Source organism: Orycteropus afer, unplaced genomic scaffold (genome assembly GCF_000298275.1).
Source record: "Orycteropus afer afer isolate SDZICR_OR568_19922 unplaced genomic scaffold, OryAfe1.0 scaffold00015, whole genome shotgun sequence".
Classification (NCBI taxonomy): domain Eukaryota; kingdom Metazoa; phylum Chordata; class Mammalia; order Tubulidentata; family Orycteropodidae; genus Orycteropus; species Orycteropus afer.
In genome coordinates this window covers 19,918,506-19,943,790 of record NW_006921602.1, presented here as the reverse complement: position 1 = coordinate 19,943,790, position 25,285 = coordinate 19,918,506, and the positions used below count along the sequence as shown (strand labels likewise).

At 43.7% G+C, this 25,285-nt stretch overlaps 1 protein-coding gene across 1 annotated transcript in view; it reads left to right on the top strand.

The window, feature by feature from the left end:
- LIPC (lipase C, hepatic type) overlaps positions 1-25,285 on the top strand; it is a 63,523-nt gene that overhangs the window by 5,503 nt on the left and 32,735 nt on the right. The window contains exons 2-6 of the mRNA XM_007958457.2: positions 6,362-6,549; positions 10,829-11,011; positions 11,573-11,690; positions 14,155-14,388; positions 17,727-17,969. Coding sequence (XP_007956648.2) covers positions 6,362-6,549; positions 10,829-11,011; positions 11,573-11,690; positions 14,155-14,388; positions 17,727-17,969 — 966 coding nt within the window. The remainder of the gene's footprint in view (positions 1-6,361; positions 6,550-10,828; positions 11,012-11,572; positions 11,691-14,154; positions 14,389-17,726; positions 17,970-25,285) is intronic.

Here is a 25,285-nt window from a genome sequence, read left to right as displayed (position 1 = left end):
GGGAGGAAGTGGGAGGGGGGCTGTTACATTGGGGTAAATTGTAGTCAATGTCATGAGACAACGTGTGTGTGAACTGCTGTATGGAAAGTGAATTTTCTCTGTAAACTTTCACCCAAAGCACAATTAAAAAAAAAAAAAAATTACAACCTTGATTCTGATTCATAGTGACTCTGCAGGACAGAGTAGAGCTAACTGCCCCATAGGGCTTCTAAGGCTATAACCTTTACAGAAGCAGATTGTCCCATCTTTCTCCTGTGCAGGGGCTGGTGGATTTGAACTGCTGACCTTTTGGTTAGCAGCTGAAAACTTACCAATGCACCACCAGAGCTCCTTGCAAATATCTAAAAAACCAAAACCCATAGAGACTGGTGAATCTTCCAAGACTATGGCTCTTAGTCACCCTTCAAACCTAGACTGAACTCACTCCCACAGCTCAACTTTCAGCCAAACAATACACAGGCCAATAAGTTAAACAATAATATCAGGGAGGTACTCACTTCTTAGAACAATCAACCATACAAGATCAAAAAGGCAGCATTTGCCCAGGGACAAAATTCAGAAGGAAAGAAGGAGAAATGGAAACAGGAAACACAAGGAAGAAGTGGGATAAGTGCTGTTACATTATGAGGATTGCATTCAATGTCATGAAACAAAATGTGTATGAAATGTTGAATGGAAAATTAAGTTGCTCTGTAAACTTTTACCTAAATAACAATAAAAAGTTAAAAAAAAAAAAACTGTGTCTGCAAGTAAAAATTGGTCGAGTGACACAAGATAATCATGTTGTCGTTGTTGTTGTTAGGTACTGTTGAGCTGATTTCAACTCATAGCAACCCCACAGAGTAGAATAGCTCCATAGGATTTTCTAGGTTGTAATCTCTGTGGGAGTAGATTGCCAGATCTTTCTACCATGGAGGGGTCTGGGTAGTTTCAAACCACTAACCTTTCAGTTGGCAATCAAATCAAGTTCTTAATTGTTTGCATGACAAGGGCCTCTTACATATTACATAAACCCATACCAAACCCATTGCCCTCAAGTCGATTCTGACTCACAGCAACTCTATGGCAACCTATAGGACAGAGTGAAACTATCCCATGTTGTTGTTGTTATGTACATTGAGTCAGTTTCAACTCATAACGACCCTATGTACAACAAAATGAGACACTTTCTGGTTGTGCACCATCCTCACAATCCTTGCTATACTTGAGCCCATCACTGTAGCCCTTGTTGAGGGTCTTTCCATTTTATGCTGTCTCTCTGCCAAGCATGATATCCTTCTCTGTGGAATGGTCTCTTCTGACAACATCACCAAAGTTGGTAAGATGAAGTCTGGCCATTCTCACTTCCAAGGTGCATCCCAGCTGTACTTCCTCCAGGACAGATTTGTTCATTCCTCTGATAGTCCACGGTATTTTCAGTATTCTTTGCCAACACCACAATTCAAAGGCATCAATTCTTCTTTGGTCTTCCTTATTCATTGTCCAGATTTCACATTCATATGAGGCAATTGAAAATACCATAGTTGGGTTGTTGTTGTTGTTAGGTGCCATCAAGTTGGCTCTGACTCATAGTCACCCTACATACAACTGAACAAATCACTCCCCAGTCCTGCACCATCCTCACAATCTTTGCCATACCTAAGCCCATTGTTGCAGCCACTGGACCAATCCATCTCATTGAAGACCCTCCCTTTTTCACCGACCCTCCACTTTACTGAACATGATATCCTTCTCTAGGGAATGGCCCCTTCTGACCACATAACCAAAGTAGGTGACACGAAGTCTGGCCATTCTCGCTTCCAAAGACCATCCCAGCTGCACTTTTTCCAGGACAAATTTGTTCATTCTTCTGGCAGTCCATGGTACTCTTGGTATTCTTTGCCAATGCCACAGCTCAAAAGCATCCACTCTTCTTTGGTCTTCCTTATTCATAGCTTGGGTTAGGCACACCTTACTCTTCAAAGTGACATGTTTGCTTCTTTTGCAGCAGGTTTGCCCAGTGCAATACGACATCTGATTTCTTGACTGTTACTTTCATGGGTGTTGATTGTGGATCCAAGTAAAATAAAATCTTTGACAACTTCAATCTTTTCTCATTTATCAAGATGTTACTTATAGGTCCAGTTGTGAGGATTTTTGTTTTCTGTATGTTGAGATGTAATTCATACTGAAGACTGTAGTCTTTGATCTTCGTCAGTAAGTACTTCAAGTCATTTTCACTTTCAGCAAGTAAAGTTGTTTCATCTGCATATGGCAGATTGTTAATGAGTTTTCCTCCAATCTTGATGACTTATTTTTCTTCATATAGTCCAGCTTCTCAGATTATTTGCTCAGCATACAGATTGAATAGGTATGATGAAAGGATACACACACCCTTCCTGATTTTAAACCATACAGTATCCCCTTTTTCTGTATGAATGAGAGCTTCTTGGTCTGCATACAGGTTATTCATGAGCACAAATAAGTATTCTGGAGCTCCAATTCTTCACAATGTTATTTATAATTTGTTATGATCCACACAGTAAAATGTCTTTGCATAGTCAATAAACACAGGTAAATATCTTTCATTGAGGTTGCATCCTTTCACCATACTAATTCAATCACTATGCTAAGCAAATAATCCAAGAAGCTGGACTATATGAAGAATAATGTGGCATCAGGATTGGAGGAAAGCTCATTAACAACCTGCAATACACTGACCACACAACTTTGCTTGCTGAGAATGAGGATGATTGAAATAGTTACTGATGAAGATTGAAGAATACAGTCTGCAGTATGGATTACTTCAATATAAAGAAAACAAAAATCCTCACAACTGTACCAATAAGCAGCATCACGATAAATGGAGAAAACTTGAAGTGTCAAAGTCTTCTTGTTACTTGGTTCTACAATCAACGCCAGTGGAAGCAGCAGTCAAGATATCAGAAGACGTATAGCACTGGGCAAATCTGCTACTAAAGACCTCTTTCAAGTGCCGAAGAGCAGAGATGACTGAGGACTAAGGTGTGCCTGACACAAGCCGTGGTATTTTCAATCGCCTCATATGCATGTGAGAGCTGGACAATGAATAAGGAAGACCAAAGAAGAGTCAATGCTTTCACGAGTTGTGGTGCTGGCAAAGAATGCTGAAGGTTCCATGGACTACTAAAAGAACTAATAAATGTGTCCTGGAGAAAGTGTAGCCAGAATGCTCCTTGGAAGTGAGAATGGCCAGACTTCGTCTCACCTACTTTGGTCTGTTGTAAGAAGAGATCATTCCCTGGAGAAGGATATCATGCTTGGTAAAGTGGAGGGTCAACAAAAGAGGGGAAGGTCCTCAACAAGATGGATTGGCACAGTGGCCACAATGATGGGCTCAGGTATAGCAGGGATCGTGGAACTGGCACAGGACCAGGCAGTGTTTCATTCTGTTGTACATAGGGTTGCTATGAGTCAGAGATGACACGATGGCACCTAACAACAACAACAAATATCTTTCTGGTATTCATTTCTTTCAGCCAAGATCCATCTGACATTAGCAATGGTATCCTTCATTCCACGTCCTCTTCTGAATCCAGCTTGAATTTCTGGAAGTTCCCTGTCAATGTACTGCTGCAACCATTTTTTAATTATCTTTAACAAAATTTTACTTGCATGTGACACTAATGATATTGATCAATAATTTCCACATTCTGTTGGATCACTTTTCTTTGGACTCGGCACAAATATTGATCTCTTCCAGTTGGTTGCTTGGGTAGCTGTGTTCCAAATTTCTTGGCATAAATAAGTAAGGGCTTTCAGCACTGTGTCCATTTGTTGAAACATCTCAATTGGTATTCTGTCAATTCCTGGAGCCTTGTTTTTTTTACCAATTCCTTCATTGCGTCTTGGACTTCCTCCTTCAATGATCATATGCTACTTCCTGATAGTTGAACATCAACCAATTACTTTCGGTACAGTGATTCTGCATTTCTTCCATCTTCTTTTGATGTCCTGTATCATTCAGTATTCTGCCCATAGAATTCTTCAATATTGTAACTCAAGGTTTGAATTTTTTTTCAGTTCTCTCAGCTTGAGAAATGCCAAGTGTGTTCTTCTCTTTTGGTTTTCTAACTGCAGATCTTTGCACATTTCATTATAATAATTGACTTTGTCTTCTCAAGTGGCTCTTTGAAATTATCTGTTCAGCTCTTTTATTTCATCATTTCTTCCATTTTCATTAGCTATTCTCCATTCAAGAACAAATTTCAGAATCCTTTCTGACACCCATTTTGGTCTTTTCTTCCTTTCTTGTCTTTTCAATGCCTGTTTGCTTTCTTTGTGTTTGATGTTCTTGATGTCATTCCACAACTCATCTGGTCTTCAGTTATTGGTGTTTAATGCATCCAATCTATTCTTCAGATGGTCTCTGAATTTAGGTGGGATGTAATCAAGGTCATATATTGGCTCTCATGGACCTGTTTTAATTTTCTTCATCTTCAGCTTAAACTTGCATATGAGCAACTGATGGTCTGTTCCACAGTCAGCTTCTGGCCTTATTTTGACTGAAAATATGGAGCTTCTCTATCAACTCTTTCCATGGAGGCAGTCAATATGAGTCCTGTGTATCCCAGCTGGCAAGGTCCACATGTACAGCCACCATTTATGTTGTTGAAAGAAGGCATTTGCAATGAATAAGTTGTTGGTCTTGCAAAACTCTGTCATGTGATCTCCTGTGTCGTTTCTGTCACTAAGGCCACATTTTCCAACTACTAGAGATTCTTCATTTCCAACTTTTGCATTCCAATCACAGCAATAATCAATACATTTTGATTGAATGTTTGGCCAATTTCAGACTGCAGATGTTGCTAAAAATCTTCGATGTCTTCATCTTTGACTTTAGTGGTTGGTGTGTAAACTTTAATAATAGTATTAACTGGTCTTCTCTGTATGCATATGGATATAATTCTATTATTGACAACACTGTCCTTCAGGAGAGATCTTAAAACATTCTTTTTGATGATGAATGTGATGTTATTCCTCTTCAATTTGTCATTCCTGACACAGTTGAACATGTGATTGTCTGATTCAAAATGGCCAATACCAGTCCATTTCAGCTCACTAATGCCTAGATCTTTATGCATTCCATTTCATTTTTAACAAGTTCCAATTTTCCTAGATTCATACTTTGTACATGCCATGGTTTGATTTTTAATAAATATTTGCTGCTGTTTTTTTCCCATTTTGAATCTTGCCCCATCAGCAAAGAAAGTCCCAAAAACTTTACTCCATCCATGTCATTAAGGTTGGCTCTACTTTGAGGAGGCAGCTCATCCCCAATTGTATTTTGAGTACCTTCCGACCTGGGGGGAGAGCTCGGGTGACTTAGTGCCTAAGGCATTTGACTACTAACCAGAAGTCTGGTGGTTCAAACCCACCAGCCACTCCTTAGAAGGAAGATTGAGCAAACTACTTCCATAGAGATACAGCTTCAGAAACCCAAGGAGGGGGTCACTATGAGTCGAATCAACTTGATGGCAGTGCTTATGGTTTTTGTTCTTTTTTTTTTTTTTCTTTCTTTCTTTTTTTGGCCAGCCTGAGGACACTCATCTTCTGGCACTATGTCAGACAATGTTTCAGGGCTATTCATAAAGTTTTCCAGTAGTACCATAGACAGTGTTTCACTGCTATTCATAAGGTTTTCACTGGCCAATTTTTTCAGAAGTAGATGGCCCTGACCTTCTTTTCAGTCTGTCTTAGTCTGGAAGTTCCTCTGAAACCTGTCCACCATGGGTGACCCTGCTGGTATTTGAAATACCACTGGCATAGCCTCCAGCCTCACAACAACACACAAGCCACCACAGTATGACAAACTGACAGGAGAGTAAACTAATCCATAGTATCCTCTAATTAAGAAACTTCTATTCACTGTCTCCTAGCATAGGGATGTAGAGATGGGAATTGGAGTCAGAGAGACCTGGGTTCAAATCCTGGCACTACCACTTATCAGCAGTGTGATTTTGATTGAGATGCTTATCCTCTCCAAACTTCAATATCAGTTTCTTCTCCTATATTCTTTATATCCTTGAGTTAGTCTACTGTAAAATCCTAGGATATAATGTCTGACTGATTGGGCCTAAGGTTACTGGGATGGCAGGATGGAGACTCTGCATCCTCTGCATCTGTGATGGGCCCTTTTAGGTCAGCCTCCATCACCTCCTAGTAGAGAAATGGCATTCTGTGGAAATGTTCTTTGGTTGCCCCAAAAGTGATGGCTCATGTGATGCCCAATACCTCACATTAACCCCATTGGTTTGTGCCCCTAAAAATCCTTGAGAGGTCACAGAGCTGGCAGAGGGGAACAGACACCATGCTAAACGCCATCCCTAATCTTGTATTCCAGAGCCATTTCAAAGAAGATCTCAAGATGTTGAAACAAAGAAAACATTGCAGGAGACAAAGACCAGATTTCTGCTCTTTGAAGAAGAAGCTGATAAAGGCTGTCAGATCCGGCTCAATCACCCCGACACATTACAGGAATGCAGTTTCAACGCCTCCCTGCCGCTGGTGATGATAATCCACGGGTGGTCGGTAGGAAATGCTGACGGGCCTTTTTTCTCTCTGCTTTTAAATTTTCTTTTTTTCTTCCTAGTGTGTTCACTTTTAATAAAAAGATGAGAAGCTGATGACAACAACTTCATGCATAATATTTGTAAAGCACATTCTAATTTTCCAAGCACTTCCTCACACATTATCTCATTGATTAGCTCAATTTTGTGAGGTAAGCAGGGCAGGGAAAATATAATTATTTCCATGTTTCAGATAATAAAATGTGGCTCAAAGAGGTCACACAGCTCATTAGCATCCATAAGGGATTGCAGTCCATGCCAGAGGAAGGCTTCTACCTGAATCTGTGTGTTTCATAGAGGTAGGAAACTGGCAAAGACCCCAATGAAATGTTGTAGTGGTTAAGGATTAGGTTCAGCTGAAAAAATGGAGACACAAATTAGCAGTGGTTCAAATAAAACAGAAGCTTGTTTCCATTTCATGCAGAAGTCCAAAGGTATGGAATTCATAACTGGTTAGATGGCTTTGGTCAGTGAACTTCTCAAGGTTCCAGTTCTTTCCAGCTTACTTATACCATCCTTAGCATGTAGCTCTCATCCTCATAGTACAAAATGGCAGCAAGAGCACTAGCCATCACATGTGTATTTCAGGCAATATAATGTAGTAAGAAATGTACACGAAAGGGTCAAATAAAGGTTTTTTGGGTTAGGCTTCTAGAAGCCTCCATAAAATGCTTCTAATTACATCCAGTGGCCATATCTGGGTACAAAGGAGACATAAATGTAGCCTTTTAGTGACAGACTTTCAGGGATGATAAACATGCTATTATTATAGAAGAAGGAAAAAAGGATATTGTAGAGAACAAGTACAGGCAAGCCAAGTGAGCACTTGTCCCCAAGAAGAAATTTTGCGTCCCTGTTTCAAAGCTTGATTTGGACCTTAGCTCACAATTGGAACCCTTCAGAGATTTTGTTGTCTATTTCATGACCATCTACTTGGGGAAAAAAAAATGCCTGCAAAACTCCCATCTATATTACCCTAGAGAGCAAAATGATCCAGCCACTCTCTCACTCAACACATGTTCATTGAGAGCCTGGTATGTGCCAGCACGGTGCTAAGCACCAGGCACAAAACAGACACCATCCCAGCCCTCTTGAGGGGTGATCTTACAGTCTAGTGGGGGTATCACATGATGCCACATGAGTAGAGGTGCCTGAATCAAGAGAAAAACACAGAAGTTCCTGCCGCCCACCAGCAGAGCCACCCTAAGATTTAAAGAGGTCTCACTGTAGGAAAGTGGGGGCTCCATCACACCACAGGGATGGCAGTTAAGGTTGTGGAAGATTTCCTGCCCCTAAAGAAGGGATTTAACATAGATGGAGACCCTACTACAAGCCAGGCTCTTTACATATATCAGCCCTTTTAATCTCACCACCCCCTACAGGGTGGGTAGATAGTCTCATCAATCAGATGAGAAAATTGCAGCTCAGAAAGTTTAAGGAACTCACCCACAGTCACAGAGCCATCAGTGGAACAGGAATTCAAAACCAGAACACTGTCACTCCAACAACTCCTGGACATGCCTTATCAAGGAAGGGGTTTGACTGGGGGGTCCCTGTACCATGAACACTGGGTGTGCCTCTCATGGCCTCATTGCAGCTGGGATCTCACTATGGCAGGAGAGCTTCTCCATGACTGGGCACAGCTGAGTCAGCATTTCTTAAAGAAGAACACAGAATAGGAAGCAGAGATCAGGACCTTGAGAAGATGGCTGTGTTTTAAAGGGAGCTAAGATCAGAGATGGAAAACTTGTGTGTAAGGACCTGAGGGGCAGAGAAGTGGATCAGAGGAGCCGTTCAAACCCAGTCATCTGTAAAGGAAAAGCTTTGCTTCCAGAGGGGAACATTAGGGAAGGACAGAGTTCTGGACATAGGACCTGATTTGAGGTAATGACTGGAGTTGAGAGAAGTCAGAAAAGCTGGCAAACAGGAGAGTGAGCACTTCTGGGGGCTCTTGTCTGGCCCTGCCTCCTCCCTTCCTTTCCCTGCCTCCCTCCCTTCCTTTCCCTGTTCCTCCACTCCCTTTTTTTTTCCCTCTCCTCCTCCTAACCAATCCCTTCCTCCTCCTCACCTACCTCTGCCTCTCCCCATCTTTCCCTCACCTACTCCTGCCTCCTCCCTACCTCTTCCTTGCTTCCCCTTCACCTACCCCCTGCTTCCCCACACCCCCCCTCACCTGCTTCTGCTACTCTTCACCTACTTCTGTCTCCACCTACCTGCACCTCACCTTGCCCTGCCTCCACCTCACCTTCCCCTGCATTCTCCCATGTCCCCCTGCCTCCCACTTCTTCCACCTGCTTGTACACATCCTTCCACATACCATGCAGTTTCTCTTCTCTTGGTCTGTGCCTAGGATGTGCTCTCTACCAGGAGTGTCCTTTTCCCTGTCTTCTCCTGATTAACTCCCACTTTTCCTGTAGGGCACAATCCTACATCAGGTCCCCTGCTAGCCTTCCCTGCCTCCATTCCCTCCCTGGGGTTCACTGGGTATTTCCCTCGGGGTCCCAGGCTGCTCTGCTGCACAGCTTTACCATTGTCTGTGTGGGTGTCGCTCTGCCCTGCTAGGCTGTAAGCTCCTTAATGGAAAGGATTCTGTTCTATTTCTATCTAACTGACCACTGTTGGGCAGTAGCCAGTATATAGTAGAGGCTCAGAAGATGTTTATCCATTGAGTCAATGACTGAACAAATGAGTCTTTTATTTACAGATACATGTTGAAGATTGCAGGGTCCTCTTAACAGGACCATAAACACACCCACACTGGGTAACCTACGTGTGCTGAGACAGGCAAGCTCTTCCTTCTCAAAATCCTGCCCAATCCAGAATATGTTTACTATGACACTACTACTACTGATAAAAATAACAGCAACCATAACAATAAAAACAACAACTGTAGTAACTTAGGAGCTCTGGTGGCATAGTGCCTAAGGCACTTGACTGCTAACCAGAAGTCTGGCGGTTCAAATCCACCAGCCACTCCTTGGAAGGAACACTGGGCAATCTACTTCTGTAGTGATACCGCCTTGGAAACCCAAGGGGGGGTCACTATGAGTCGCAATGGACTTGATGGCAGTAAGTTTGGTTTTTTTGGTTTGCAGTAACTTACTGAGTGCTTACTCTGCTCCAGCTGCTGTTCTAAGTTATATCTATTAACTCATTTCATGGTCACAATTCACAAAGGTAGGTACTATTATTATCCCCATTTTCCAGATGACAAAACTTGGGCACCATAAGGTTAAATAACTTGCTCAGGATCACTCAGCTAGTGACTAGGAGAGCCTGGATTTGAGCCAAAAATAGTCTGGATACAAGATGCTTTGGAAAATACTTATTAAATGAATGCATTTTATCCCAGAATGACAAGTCAAGCCATCAGAATAGCTCTCCAGCTTCCCCGCCTAATCCTTCACTCCCAGAGTCTACCATTTAATCATAACTGACTTTTCTCCTCTCCCCAAACATACTGCTCCCTTTCATAACTCTGCCTGTGCAGGTACTGTTCCTTCTGCTAGAGCACCTTGTCCCCAACCTCACTAGTACCACATCCATCTACCCACCCTATTCTCCTTCCTGAACTCCAATTTACCCTTCAAGACACACAACAACTGCCATAACTCTGTGTACCCCATCAGGAGTGCCCTATCAATTGTTCTCAAAAAATTTTCAATAAACGTTCATTGAGCACCTACTATGTACAGGCTGATGGTACTAGTCCCTCTAAAGCAAACCAGAAGGCAGTGGGCCCTGGATCAGACCAAATGCTGTGGGATGTAGAGGAGGGCACCTCACAGAGGAGGTGGTATTAGAGATGAGCTTCAAAGGGCAGGGTAGGTTTCTGTGCCTGATTCAAAGACTTTTCCATTGTTTTAAGGCTTGGAAAGCCCCAAAGTAGATCAATATTAAGTCAGTGGTTCTCAGAAAAGGGTGATTTCCCATCCTCTCTCCTGCCTCCTAAATATTTGGCAATGTCTGGAGACATTTTTGGTTGTCAGAAGGGTGTCACTGGCATCTAATGGGTGGAGACCAGGGATGCTGTTATGCAAGATAGCCCCCCACAACAGAGAATTATCCAGCACAAAATGGCAATAGTGCTGCAGTTGAGGAACCCCATGGTAATCTCTTTCTCTTGACTCTTACATCACCCAAGAACTGGTAAAGGAAGAAGGGCAGGCTGGGAGAAAGAGGAAACTGGTATCACACTCTTCCCTCCCAGCCAGGCTGACTGGCCTGTTGGCTGCCCTCAGGTGGACGGCATGCTGGAAACCTGGATCTGGCAGATGGTAGCTGCACTGAAGTCTGGCCTGTCACAGCCAGTGAATGTGGGATTGGCTGACTGGATCACCCTGGCCCACCAACACTATGCCATTGCCGTCCGCAACACCCGCCTTGTGGGCCAGGAGGTCGCAGCTCTTCTCCGGTGGCTAGAGGTAAGATCTACTCCACCCCTCCCCTCCTCTCCCTTCCTCCAAGAATGAGTGAATAAAGCTGGTCTCCAAAAGCAACCCAGAGAAGAGAACCACTTCCACCAAGCTTACAGGAATGGTCAGGAACCGGACAGAGTCCGACCCCAGGGCTCTCTTAGATGCCTCACTCAAACCTCTGTTCTATAGACTCATCTTCTCCCCTGCTCACCTACTATTCCTTTTATATCCAGCCTCTTGGTTATGCTTAGAGATCTGGACATACCCTGTAAACCATCAAACATCACAATAAACAATGCTACTTCTGCAAGACATTAACGTCAAGGTGAAGACAGGCAGACAGGGAAAACAGTGGCTGCCAGGTAGGGTCCCAGGTAGCTGATCCAGCACTGATCCAGTCAGTGCTTCAGAGAGGAGGGAGGGAGGGAGGGTGAGAAACTACTTTCTGTTTGGACTATAAATGAAGCACCCCATTCCTATCACATGCCAAGAGCAGGGTGAGTGCCCAGACAAGATGCACCCACAAAAGGCTTTCATCCAGGCAATCACCCTGCTGCTGTCTTCCAGGAATCTGTACAATTTTCTCGAAGCAATGTTCATCTAATTGGGTACAGCCTGGGTGCACATGTCTCAGGATTTGCTGGCAGTTACATTGGCGGAATGCACAAGATTGGGAGAATTACAGGTAACTGTGTCTGATAACTGACAAACTGTAATCTCCAGAAATGCACGGGGGTGTGGAGCAGGGACTGGCTTTTCCGACAGTTTCATAATTAAGACACCTCCAACTTCCTTTACGCTTTACTGGAGTTCATGGGAGGGCTTAGAACGCTATTTCAAAAATAACCACTGCCATAGACTCCAGTTCCCAGAGAATTCAGAGCAGATTACAGCCTTAACTCCTATTGTCTCTCCTCAAATGAATGCAAGTCACAGACACACCAAATAGGACCTAAAAAGTGGGCTTTCTGTGTGCTTTTGAAGCAGGAAAGATTTCATTATGTTTTAATCTAGTTTTAAAAAGCCCAATGTGGCAAGTTAGGGAGTGAAGTATCATGGCCTTTAATTTGCTGCCACGTATCAGCAACATTTGTGCCTCAGTTTCCTCACCTGTGAAACACACAAGACCTACTCTGGGACTCATTTGAAGGGAAGGAAGGAACTATACCAAAAACCTCACCCTGAGCCCCACACCCACCTGGAAATGGCTAGTGTTACTCAGGAAGAGCTGGAGATGTGAAAGAAAGCTCCTCCAACCACAATACCCCTGCTGGTCACGTTGTTCCCCAGCCAAGGTCTCAAGACCCACTGATACCTACAAGGATAAAACCCAGGAGGCACAGACAAGACCCATCTCCATGTGATTTCCCCAGAGCTCTCCAACTTCTCCTCCTGCCACTCTTTTCCAGTAGCTCAATGCTTCAACTCCACTGAATATATCTCCACTTTACAAATACACCCTGGCCTTTGACATTTCCGGGCCTTTGCATATGTTGTTCCCATTGCCCAGAAAGTCTTACCCCTACTTGTCCACTCATCTCCACTCTACCTACCAAATTCTCACTCATCCTTCAAGACCCCTCTAGCTAAAACAAAAATGTCACAGGCTAGAGCAATTAAAAAACAATTTGGGATTAAAAAAAAAAACAAAAAAAAAACAGAGGGCTGGGAATTTACTTTACCAACTAAGAACATTGTTTTAAAATAATTACTGCCTACCATTGGGAGCTCTGGTGGCGTAGTGCCTAAGACATTTGACTGCTAACCAGAAGGCTGGAGGTTCAAACTCACCAGCCACTCCTTGGAAAGAAGATTGGACAATCTACTTCCATAGAGATACTGCCTTGGAAACCCAAGGAGGGGTCGCTATGAGTCGGGACCGACTCGATGGCAGTGAGTTTGGTTTGTTGTTGTTGTGTTGTTGTTTTTAACCTACCATTATTTCATAAAAGAAGAGATCTATTTTAATGTGAAAAAAGAATAGAAATAATGCTAGACCTTTAAACTAATAAATTTGTCATTAGGAGAACTCATGTCCTTGTCCTAATTTTTTCTAACTTGCTGGTGATTGGTGAGGTCTGGCCCACAGATCAGCATATGGCTCCACTGATTTAACCCTCAGCAGTCTCAGAGTGAGCAGGACTTCCACGCAAGCTTTCCAGAGGTCAGTGAGGCCATTGCTGGGAACCCAGGACCAGAAGCCTGAGTCAGAATACCAGAGAGGAGCATCAGGCCCAACCAAGCCCAGGGGCCCCTCCCTCTGCCTGGTGCGGTGGGTCACAGCAAGCCTTCACCAGGCCCACATATGTCAGAGGCAGCAGGAAGGCTAAACCCCCTGTTGTCAGCCTAATGAAATAAAGGACATAAATCACAACAAGAAATTGTACATTTGTCACTAAGGATGGGGGCCAGAGAACTGTGATCTCCTAGCACTGTCCACCTCTTCACCTCCTTGAGCAGGAAGGAAGCCAGGGCTGCTGCAGGACATCCAAGGGTCCTCCAGAGAACAAGCTTTGAGTGACTAAATACTCCCCAACTGGAGTCAATCAAGAGCTGCCATTTGCTTCATGCAAACCCATCTGTCGCTTGAGGACCAGGGCTTTGAGCAGTCCTGTTTGCTCACAATGATATCCCAAGGCTGTTCTGGATGTTCCAATGGAATGAATGGCATGAGTATAGGAGAAAAGCCAGCTTGTTTACATAAATTACAGACAAGATGCAGGCGAATAGTTATTTCTCTGATGGATGGTTAGAACTACTTATAACAAACACATTAAAATATTTTTGTTTGTTTTGTTTTAATTTCTGTATGGAAACAGATGCTCTTGGAAATAACTTGAGAAGTACTTAAATTGACTTGCTTAAATAAATCAAGCATTGTTCCTATGACCTTGTTTCTACCAGCGTATAGTTTTTGGACTCCCTTTTTTCTCCTACCTACAGTCCAGCCTATGTCTAATTTTTAGCACCATGAATTACTGTGGTTTTACTGCAAAAAGGTTATGGCAAGATTTTCGACAGAAAGATTTTGCCCCAAGTTTCTCTTCTTCCTGCTAGGTTGTCAATGTGTAATAATATCAGAAAGCTAAGAGGTGTTTCTCCTCCCCTTCCTATTCCCCTACCTAACCTTGTCTTTGCTTTCTTCTTAGGGCTGGATGCTGCCGGCCCTTTGTTTGAGGGAACTTCCCCCAGTGATCGTCTTTCACCAGATGACGCCAATTTTGTGGACGCCATTCACACCTTTACACGGGAGCACATGGGCCTGAGTGTGGGCATCAAACAGCCCGTGGCACACTATGATTTCTACCCCAATGGGGGCTCCTTCCAGCCTGGCTGCCACTTCCTAGAACTCTACAAACACATTGCCAAGTATGGCTTCAATGGTGAGAAAGAAGGCATGGCCGGGAGCACTAGCTTACACTTCCCACACTTCCCCAGGGCCTCTGGAATCTAGAAGAATCTGTTGGACTCTGGGAAGTTTGGCAAGAGTAGGATCTTAAGATGTATGGTCACTAAGCCCATTCAGAGAGAGACCTTGTAGGAGTGGGTAAGAGCTGGTCTTCCTCAATCAGCCCCACCCCACCCCACTAAACAGGCAGAGTTCTTCAGAGCCCAGCCCCTGAGGATGAGCCAAAGGACATCATCAGGAATCACTTCCTCCACACACAGTCTCTCCTGGGGTGCTAAAATCAGTTACCTCAAGTTGAGTCAATTCCACCTCATGACCCCTCATATGGGTCAGAGTAGAACTACACTCCATAGGGCTTTCAATGGCTGATTTTTTTTTTTTTTTTCCAGAAGTAGATAGGCAGGCCTTTCTTCAAAGGCACTCTGGGTGGACTTGAACTTCTAGACTTTGGATTAGCCGCTGAGCACATTAACCATTTGCACCACCCAAGGACTCCCTGGGATACTAGCTCTTCTGAACACTGAATCCTGACACCTGTGATCATTCCTCCTTCTCTAGAACATTCCTCACTGAAGGAGCTTTCTCTATTCTGGGCCACATGAGGATCCACTTAATAATAGACCGTGGCTACTTGATCTTTGATCTCACAAGAGTAGGAATAGTTCCACTCCCCACGCTGAAGATTAATCAGCTGATCCTATATCACTGTGATTCTTTGAATTTGGAGTTCAGGCTGCAATATGCCTTAGTCCTTTACCTCAGGGCAGAAACCGAATTTGGCGTTATCTGGGTTGTTATCCCACTTCTCTCTTAAATCCTAAAACAACAACAGTAATATGAACATTGGCAACATGCACAGGATTAAAGAAGAAAAATGTCAGCAGAAACCACACATTCCATAGGCTTTCCAAATTTCTCATGATTTACAAAATATCATCCCGGTTAAAACATGCCAACTCGCTCTAAGCCAACTGGAGACCCTCACCCCCGCAAGCCACCTTCTCACCCCAATCATCCAAAACTGGGCTGAGAACATATTCTCTCACAATTACATCACCACCCTCACCTGTCGCATATCAGACTGACCTTCAAGCTTGACATTAACTCATTTTGGCTGGACTCCCAGCCTTCCACCCACCGACTCCTGACAGTTTTCAGGGAAGTTTTCCTTATCATTTTTTTACATCTCCCTCAGGTCATTGTCCCTCCAGTCACCAACAGATTCCCAGCTGACCAGCCTGCCCTCCTCCCAAATCCACACCCTTGAAAATCCCAAGGGTGACCTCCAGGATGGCATTTAGTAACTCTGCCTGTTAAACACATCTGACCAACCAGCCATTTGCTCTTTTCCGCTAGACTTCAAAGCGATGGAACCAAGCATTTTTATTCAGTTTGTCCAAGCTCGGTGTGTTTTTTCTGTTTACTTCACCCTCTTGTTTGAAAGTGTTTTCACTCTGGGGAAGTTCTCCCAACCACATCTGAACAGAATTGTTGTCATTGTTAGCTGTCATGGAGTCACCTCTGAATCATGGGACCAATGGACAACAGAAGAAAACATTGCCTGGTCCTGCATCATCCTCATAGTCACCAGCATGTTCAAAGCCATCATCATGGCCATCTTACCAAGGGTCTCCCATGTCCTCAGTCACCCTCTACTTCACCAAACATGCTGTTCTCCTCTAGTGCCTGACCCTTCCTGGTGACCTGTCTGAAACAAGCAAGTCAGACAATGTTTTGTTTGATCCATAAGGTTTTCATTGACTAATTTTCAAAAGTAGATCAGCAGACCTTTCTTCCTATCTGTCTTAGTCCATAAGCTCCACTCAAACCTGTCCACCATGAGTGACCCTGCTGGTATTTGAAATACTGGTAACATAGCTTCAAGCAACACAGCAACATGTGAGCCACCACAGTACAACAAATTGACAGATGGGTGGTGATGAACAGAATGTTAACCATTATTTATTAATAACTGGTTTTTCACTCTCACTACCTCCTGGCTCTGTGAACTTGGGTGAAGTAGTGAATGTCTTCGAAGCTCAGTTTTCTCAACTTATAATAGCTGCCTCACAGACTTGGGGTGAAGATTCAATGAGAAGCTGAATGGAAGGTATTTGCCTCCCAGTATGTGCCCAACAAATGCAACCACTAGTGACAAAGAACTGTTATGACTCATCTTGGCATTTAGCCTTCAAATACTTGGGGAAAACAGCTTTAAGCAAAGTTACTGATGACCTACCTTCACATTTGGTACTTCACATACTTGTCATGGTTTCTCAACATTCCTTGAAGAATAATTGAGATATGAGATTGAAATGAGAATAATTAAAGATTAGGTTAAGACCTAGAGTGTTTAAAAAAAAAAAAAAAAAAGGCTCAAAATCCATGGTAGATAAGCCTGATCAGTTTGCTGTTTGGTCAGGGCTTTTCAAACCCTGGTTATGGAACATGTCCTTTCAAATCCACTCACCATGCTGGTTTTACAAGCCAGTGATCTAAAGGATATAATGGCTGTTTTGGACATAAGGTAGACATTGTGAGAGAAATGTCAGCTTTTACCAGACCCTTCAGGTGCCTTAGGAATGCCTCATTTCTTAGTAAGTTAAGAAAAGAGGCAGTCCACACAAGGTGACTCCAGATAACTCACCCACAAAGCAACTCCAGATAACTCACCCACAAGGCATCAGCATTTGTGTATGTTTAACCATTAGAGATAGAAATATTTCTAAAATGAATTACACTACCTTGCTTTCTTAAGTAATACAGTGAATATAGTCTGTTCTTAATGTCTTGGGGTTCTCATTAAGACGTGTACTAAAACATGCTGCAATAGAGAGGTGCTCTCAGGAGCCCTGAGGTGACTGGGAGTATTCCTCTACACTAAACAATCCTAGAGAGGTCTACTCTCTCTTTAGTTTTCAGTCGGTTATTATATCCCTTTGTGGTCAGTGCATTGGCCTCATCAATCCACTCCTTGTTCCTGATTTGCTACTGCTAATCTCCTCTGGGTGGTGCAAACAGTTAAGTGCTCAGCTACTAACTGAAAAGTGGGCAGTTCAAATCTTCCCAGAGGCACCTCAGAGGAAAGCCCTGGCAATCTACTTCCAGAAGATCATAGCCATTGAAAAGCCTATGGCGTGCAGTTCTATTCTGAAACACATGGGGTGACCAGGAGTTGGCATCGACTTGACAGCAACTAGTTTGGGTTTTTTGTTGGTTTGTTTTCTGTAGGCTGGGAAGCAAGATGATCTTTGAGCTGAGGGTCCTTGGGACTAAGGGGCGATAAAGACCACTTTGCCTTCTGTGTTCTAGCAATCACCCAGACCATAAAATGTGCCCACGAACGATCCGTGCACCTCTTCATTGACTCCTTGCTGCACACCAGCATGCAGAGCACAGCCTACCTGTGCAGCAACATGGACAGCTTCAGCCAGGGCCTGTGCCTGAGCTGCAAGAAGGGCCGCTGCAACACACTGGGCTACCACATCCGCCAGGACCGGCAAAGCAAGAGCAGGAGGCTCTTCCTGGTGACTCGAGCTCAATCCCCGTTCAAAGGTGAGTGCTGAGTGGCCTAGGAGCTATCCCAAGGGTAGGATGCAGTCACTTGTCTGAAAAGTTCATAAGTTCCCTGAGCTCTTCTCCTGGGGTTCTTCAGGCTCAACACCCTCCTCTACTAGAGTGTTTGTGAAACTGTACCAACTCCAGACTGCGATGTTGACACAGCCTCTTTCTTTTCCCAAGAATGTGGCAACCTTGCTGCCAAGTGCTTGGAGGAGAAAGCTTGATAAATTCTGCTTGGCTTCTCTTCATCCATTTTCATAATCTCCTAGAATATTATATCTAGAAGGTCCTAAGCAGTTATCTCAACTGCTGAGCTCCCACTGTACAGGGACCCAGAAAGGTCTCAAATCCAGATCAGAACCCATTTCTTTCATCTTCACTCATGGCAGCCATGGAAACCCTGGGTTCCAGTCTAGATTTGGTGTTCCTCATTTTCCCTAAAGCTTAAATCAGCTGATCTTACAGGGCACTGTTGTCATGCTGAGGCTCTCCCAACACGAGATTCTGCTTCCAATGTTCTCCAGTCAGATTGTGACCCCCAGGGCAGAAACTGAGTGGCTGCCGCTCTCTGGGTTGAAAGGCAGGTCAGAGGAAGGGCTGTGGACACATCTTGGGCTGAGGCCAGCAGAGAAATACTTCCACTGAAGCCTGAATCCTCCTGGAAGGAACAAGGCAGCATCTGTTGCCATTAACATTTCTGCCTAATCCTTTGAACAGCTCGGGAGTGATTTAGTATCTTACTGTTTCACAGCACAAGCTCTCAGGCACTGCAAGAAGGAATCTGGTGTTTTGCTGTTTGATTATTATCTTTCAGCTATTTATGCCTGAAGAACATGATCATGCCATCCCCACCATCTCACATTCACACCACATCACTGTATATACAAAACAGAACCCCTGGGTGGTAGAAAAGCTTACTGTGCTCAGCTGCTGACCAAAATTGGAGGTTGGAGTTCATCCAGAGGTGCCTCAGAGGAAAGACTTGGAAATCTGCTTCTCAAAAATCAGCCACTGAAGACTCTAGGGAGCACATGGGCTCACATGAGTTGCACTCAGATTGGATTGCAACTGGTTTATATACACTACATTTTACATATATATAAGGAGGTCTGGTGGCATAATGCCTAAGGCATTTGACTGCTAACCAGAAGGGTGGTGGTTCAAACCCACCAGCCACTCCTTGGAAGGAAGATTAGGCAATCTACTTCTGTAGTGATACCACCTTGGAAACCCAAGGAGGGGTCGCTATGAGTCAAGTGCGACTCAACAGCAGTGAGTTTGGTTTTTGGTTTATATGTATTACATATGTTATCCATATAACTTTAGATACATGACTCCTTTTGGTTCCCTCAACAACCAAGCAAGTTCCACAGAGTTGGTTATTATCCCCATTTTGAAAATGAGGCAAGCAAAACAAGGGTAAGGGGACCAGCCCACAACCACACAGCCTGTAAGTAGGCCTAGAACCCAGATCCATCTGATGCCCAGTTCAGTGTGCCTTTTGTAGTAAGCCCTGCAAGCTTAAACTCTCAGGCAACTTAGTTTTTAAGCACAATACTCCTGTTTATCCAAACTCTTGCTCTCAAGCCAGATTTTCTCTTTAGCCATCTAAGCAGGTTCAGGAATGACAAAAAAATCTATTGTGGATAGCAGATAACTGCATCTGGGGAGCATTTGTAGTAAGGGCAGGGTCTTTCCTGAATGAAGGGCCAAGGAACATCAGCACCCACCGCATGCACAGGAGGGAATTTAGGTCTCCTGCTTAAGGGAGCTCCCCCACCACAGGCTGCCAATTAGAGACTCATTTGTGTTAACCAGCTCTTCTTTTCGATGTTAAAGCTGCCTAGAGTGATTAAGCCTCTCCAATAATCACATTTCATTGGAAACTACTTTAACCCTAGAATGTTAGAGTTCCAAGAAACTATTCAACTCCACCATTTGACAGACAGGGGAAACAAGGTTCAAAGAGAATTCTTGACAGAGCTCCAGGCCTCCACTCAACTAATTGTGTGATTCTTATATCAGTAACCTGCATCTGGCATATGTAGGAGTGGAGGTGGAGGTGGAGAGGCAGATTGCTTTCTCCTTGAGATCAGCTGAGAAGAAATGAGGTGATTTTGGCATCTTCCAGGCCTGGGCTTGGTACTGCATCTGAAGTGAGGAGCATAGCCCAGCTCAAGGGACAGTTACGGTATCTACTGGAGCCTTGGAGATGGAGGAGGGAAGCAAGTAAAAGAAATGGAAGAGGAAGAAGAGCAGTAGGCACAAGGCAAGTTGAGTTCCTCCCATTTGCCAAAGACATGAGGCACCCAATCACCAAAGGCTGCTGGTGGGCCACACTGGGATTCCTTCCTTATTAAGGAGAACCAGAGGACCACATTAGGGCAGCTTCATATCACCCACCAGCGACCCAAATAAGTGTGTTTATCCATTCATTTTTCTACAAACATAGATTGAGCTAGGGTCTGCCAAGACCCTCCCCTCGGGAGGCTTGGTGGAGACTAACCTCTTAAATAAGGGCTCAGTGTTGTTGGGAGGAGGCTAAGGGCAATGCATCCCATGGAGACTCATTTGTGTCTATTACCAATGACTTATCTTGCTCCAGGGACACTTTATGAGGACAGGACCTACCAGACCCATGATATCTAGTAATATGGAGGCTATGAGGCAAGAGTGTGTGCAACTGGTCAGGACCCAGAACTCTAGCCCCTGAAGGAGATTCTAGTGCTGAGCTGTAGCCTGCATTGCACCCTCCCCTTTTCTGTTGTTATTGTTGTTAGTTGCTGTCAAGTGGGCTCAAACTCATGTTGACCCCATGTACAACTGAAGGAAATATTCCCCAGTCCCATACCATCTTCACAATCATTGGCATGCTCAAGTCCACTGTTGCAGCCACTATGTATTTGGAGTTCCTTCCAACCTATGAGGGCTCATTTTCCAGCATAATGTGAGACAATATTCTGTTGTGATCCATAGGGTTTTAACTGGCCAATTTTCAGGAGTAGATCACCAGACCTTTCTTCCTAGTCTGTAAGCTCTGCTGAAACCTGTCCACCATGAGTGAGTCCACTGGTATTTGAAATACCAGTGGCATAGCTTCTAGAATCATAGCATGCAAGCCACAATAACTCTTAAAAAAAAAAATCCACTTCCATCAAGTCGATTTGAACCATTGCAACCCCCATTGAGTTTCTGAGGCTGTAAATCTTTACAGAAGTAGATTGCCTGGTCTTCCTTCTGCAGAGCAGCTGGTAGGTTTGAACCACCAACCTTCTGGTTAGCAGTCCCGAGGCACTACGTCACAATCCCTATGGCCACTCCAAATTCTCTTCAGTTCTGTTTCAATCCTTCCACTGCGCAAAATTGTAACCTGCTCAGCCTAATTTCATTCACTAGTACAGAGTAGAACCCCTGCGGTCACACCCAGCCACATCAGGGGTAAGGATGGAAATGACATACACCCATGTGCGATTTTGCCTGTTTGGAAGTGGTTTCTCATGGGACACTGCAATCTTCATAACCTATGTTGTCCAATAACAATAGCCACTAACCATATGTGGCTATTTAAGTTCAAATTTAAATTACTTAAAATTAAATAAAATCACAACTTCTGTTTCTCAGTCACATTAGCCACTTTTCAGATACACAAACACATGGCTATTATACTAGAGAGAACAGAAATAGGACATTTCCATCATCACAGAAAGTTGAATTGAATGGTGCGGATGTGAACCCTTTAATCTAGTCCACCATAACTACACTGTTCACTACCCAATCATGGCCACCATTATCCCGGGCTTGGGCCCTCAAAGCCTATTTCACTAGCCAGCTCTGGTATTTCAATGAATACCTACAGATTCTTCAAAGAACAGACTTGTCCCATTCTGGTATACAGAGAAGCCTCAATCCATAATTTTCCAAGGACATCTACTTGTACTCTATATTTTACTGCAGAGTCTGGTTGGGCAAGGTAAACATCGCCTCCTGACTATAGTTCCACAAAGGATGACTAACTTGGCCTGCATTCCTCTGGTTCCCAGGATATTTCAACAAAACCATCAAAGGATCTATTTTCTACAACCATACACCAGAATTCGGGTAAACACTGCAAGAGTACAGCAGTAGCAGGAGAGAATTGGGAAACAGTCGCTAAGTGAAACGAGGCAATTTATGGCCCACTTCCATTCTCACTCTCTCACTAGGAACCTTTATCAGTTTGAGAGTCCATTTTAAGGGAAGGGGAAAGGAAACTAATCTGTATTAAGTAAGTACTGTTTAGCAAGCACCTTATCTACTTTAATCCTCACAGCAGTCTGAAGAGATAGGAATTTTTATCCATTTTTCAGATGAGGCAACTGGGTGGAAGGGAGGGAACTAGTCCCTAACAAAGGCTTAACCATCCAGGCATGAGGCTGGACATTTTGAATAAATTATCTCATTTAATTATCTCATTTAATCCTCACTATGAGAGGAGCTCTGGTAGCGTAGTGCCTAAAGGCACTTGACTGCTAACCAGAAGGCTGGAAGTTCAAACCCACCAACCACTCCTAGGAAGGAAGATGGGGCAATCTACTTCCACAGTGATACTGCCTCAGAAACCCAAGGAGGGGTTGTTATGAGTCGGGTCCAATTTGACGGCACATAACAACAACATGAGAGGCAGATGACGGGAGAGTGATATTATGCTTCGTTTTCCAATAAATAAATTGAAATTCAGAGAGGTTCATAATGTTCTCAAGATCACACAGATTTGTGTTTTTTTAATTTAATTAACTTTTTTTTATTATTGTGGAAAATATACACAGCAAAACATCTACCAATGCAACAGTTTCTACATATGCAATTCAGTGACATTGATCACATTCTTTGAGTTGTACAGCCATTCTTATCATCCTTTTCTGAGTTATTCCTCAGAGCTCCCTAAGTTTCCTATCTAGCCTGCCTATTGTCACTTTGATCCCATGTAGATAGTTCTTCAACAGAGCACAGTACTGAGGCAAACATTCTTTACTAATTAAGTTAAACTGTTGTGTGAAGGCAACTTCAGGAGATATTTTCATTTTAAGACTTAAAGACTATCTCAGGGCAGTAGTTTCAGAGGGTCATCCAGCCTCAATGACCCCAAAAAGTCTGGATTACAGGAGAATTTGAAATTGTGTTCCTCATTCCCCACCCCCCCTTTGATTAAGATTCTTCTAAAGAATCTTTAAAACGTTCAGTAATGGTAGCCAAGGTCACACAGTTTGTGAACAGTAACACAGTATTTGATCCCAGATGACTAGGATTCAGTGTCCTAGCTCCTTGCACTCTACACACAGCTTTCTCAGTATGGGACCAATGCCTCTTCCTGGGTGTTCTCTCCTGCCAGTCATTCCAGTTGTGTTCCATCTCTTCCGCCTTCTTGCTGCCTCTGGCCATAGGTCCACTCCTCTTTCCACACTCCATTTTTCTGACTCTCCTCTCCTTGCCCTTATTCTCTCTTCCCTGTACTTTCTCCCTGTGCTCTGGGTCTCTCCCAGGTGGCAGGGACTTGCTTTTATTGTTGCTCTAGCCAAGAAAAATAGTCTTTTCTTCTAGTTAGTGAGATGGCAAGCCAGTCTGTGACTTTGGGAGCTTGTCTGTCTTTGATTTTTCTGAGCTACTTCTTTAGAAGATTTTCACTGATTTCCAGAGTGGATATAATAGAATGAGCACAGGTTTGGAATGTGGATCAGGAGCATCCAGGAACTTGGCTTTGCTGTCAACCGTGCATTTGACCTTGACCTGTTGACAAAAACTATGTGACCCTCAGTTTCCATAGCCATGCAGTGGACAAGTATGGTAGCACAAAGGATGAACCATTAAAACTGGGATGTACAGGTGAGTCTCAAAACCTTGCCTCATCAGTCCAGCATGTAGGACGGATATAGGCAACAATGGGTTAACACCAGGCACTTTTATGTACACCATCTCATCACAACCTCACAACAACCCTGTGAGAGATTTTTTAATCCCCCTTTACAAATGAGAAAATTGAGATTCAGAGAGGTTATGATTCGTTCAAGACCACATGGTAGCAGATAGCAGAGAGAGAACTCAATTGTAGGGAGCTCTGTCTCAGTTGAGGGCTCTTACTATACTCCAACTGAAGCACAAATGGCCCCCAGGCACAAAGAGTTGGCATCAGGATGCCAATCAGCACAACATTACTTACACAACCCTTCTTACCCCTTCTACACATGCACACAATACAACACTCCTCACCCCTCATACACACACAAAATAATATCCTTACCCCTCACACACACATGCACAACACCACACTCCCTACCCCTCACACACACACATAATACTCACCTCTCACACATACACACACAGAGAGACACACAAAATACAATATCCCTTAACCCTCACATACACACAGCATAACACTCCTTAGCCTCTTACCACAAACACTCACATAAACACAACACTCCTTGCCCCTCACACACACTACTTTACCCCTACTAACCCAACATTCCTCAGCTACCACCTTTGCAACAGACACACATACAGTAACTCCTATCTCCACCACTGTAGTCAACATTGAACCTACTGACAGAAAACACAAGTATTCTATCTCTCAACATCAGGGCATCACATAAATGATAGAGTAATGTTAAGCCCAAATCTGATCAATGAAATAAATACATATATACATACATATGCTTACAAAACACTTGCCCCTTTTCTTCTTCACTTGAGCCTACTCTGAGTTAACTCAGTCTCTGGCTACCTCACTAAATAAAGCCAGGTTTTCTCATGCATTCTTGTCAGTCCTGCCAGCACTGGCTGCTGGTGTAGTGATCCTCTGGACACCATCCTTGGGCCCCTCAAGCCCATGATCTTTAGCTTCCCTTTCTGGTTAGAGGCATTTCAGATAGAGGAACAAGCCCTTGGTGCTTCAAGAAAACATAAGAGATCTCATTCTTATCATTTCCATGAGAGAAAAATCAATAGGTCTGTCTCAAAAAACTCCTCTTTAATGTTTGAAAGTAGAGTCACCATATCTCCCAGAGCCAATATTTAATGATTCCAGATCATTTTCTCCATGAGACAAATACACACACACACACACACACACGTACATCTATATCTCACTCTTTAAAAAACTCACTGCCGAGGCGGGGCAAGATGGCGGACTAGGCAGAAGGATTGCACAGACCCTCTTCAACAAAGAAAAGGGAAACCAATAAATACAGACACAGAAGATAATCTTGGACCCCTGAGCCTTGAAGGAAAGGATGCAGATTTGGACTAAACCCCAACTAGCAGAAGAATTTGCGTGAAAA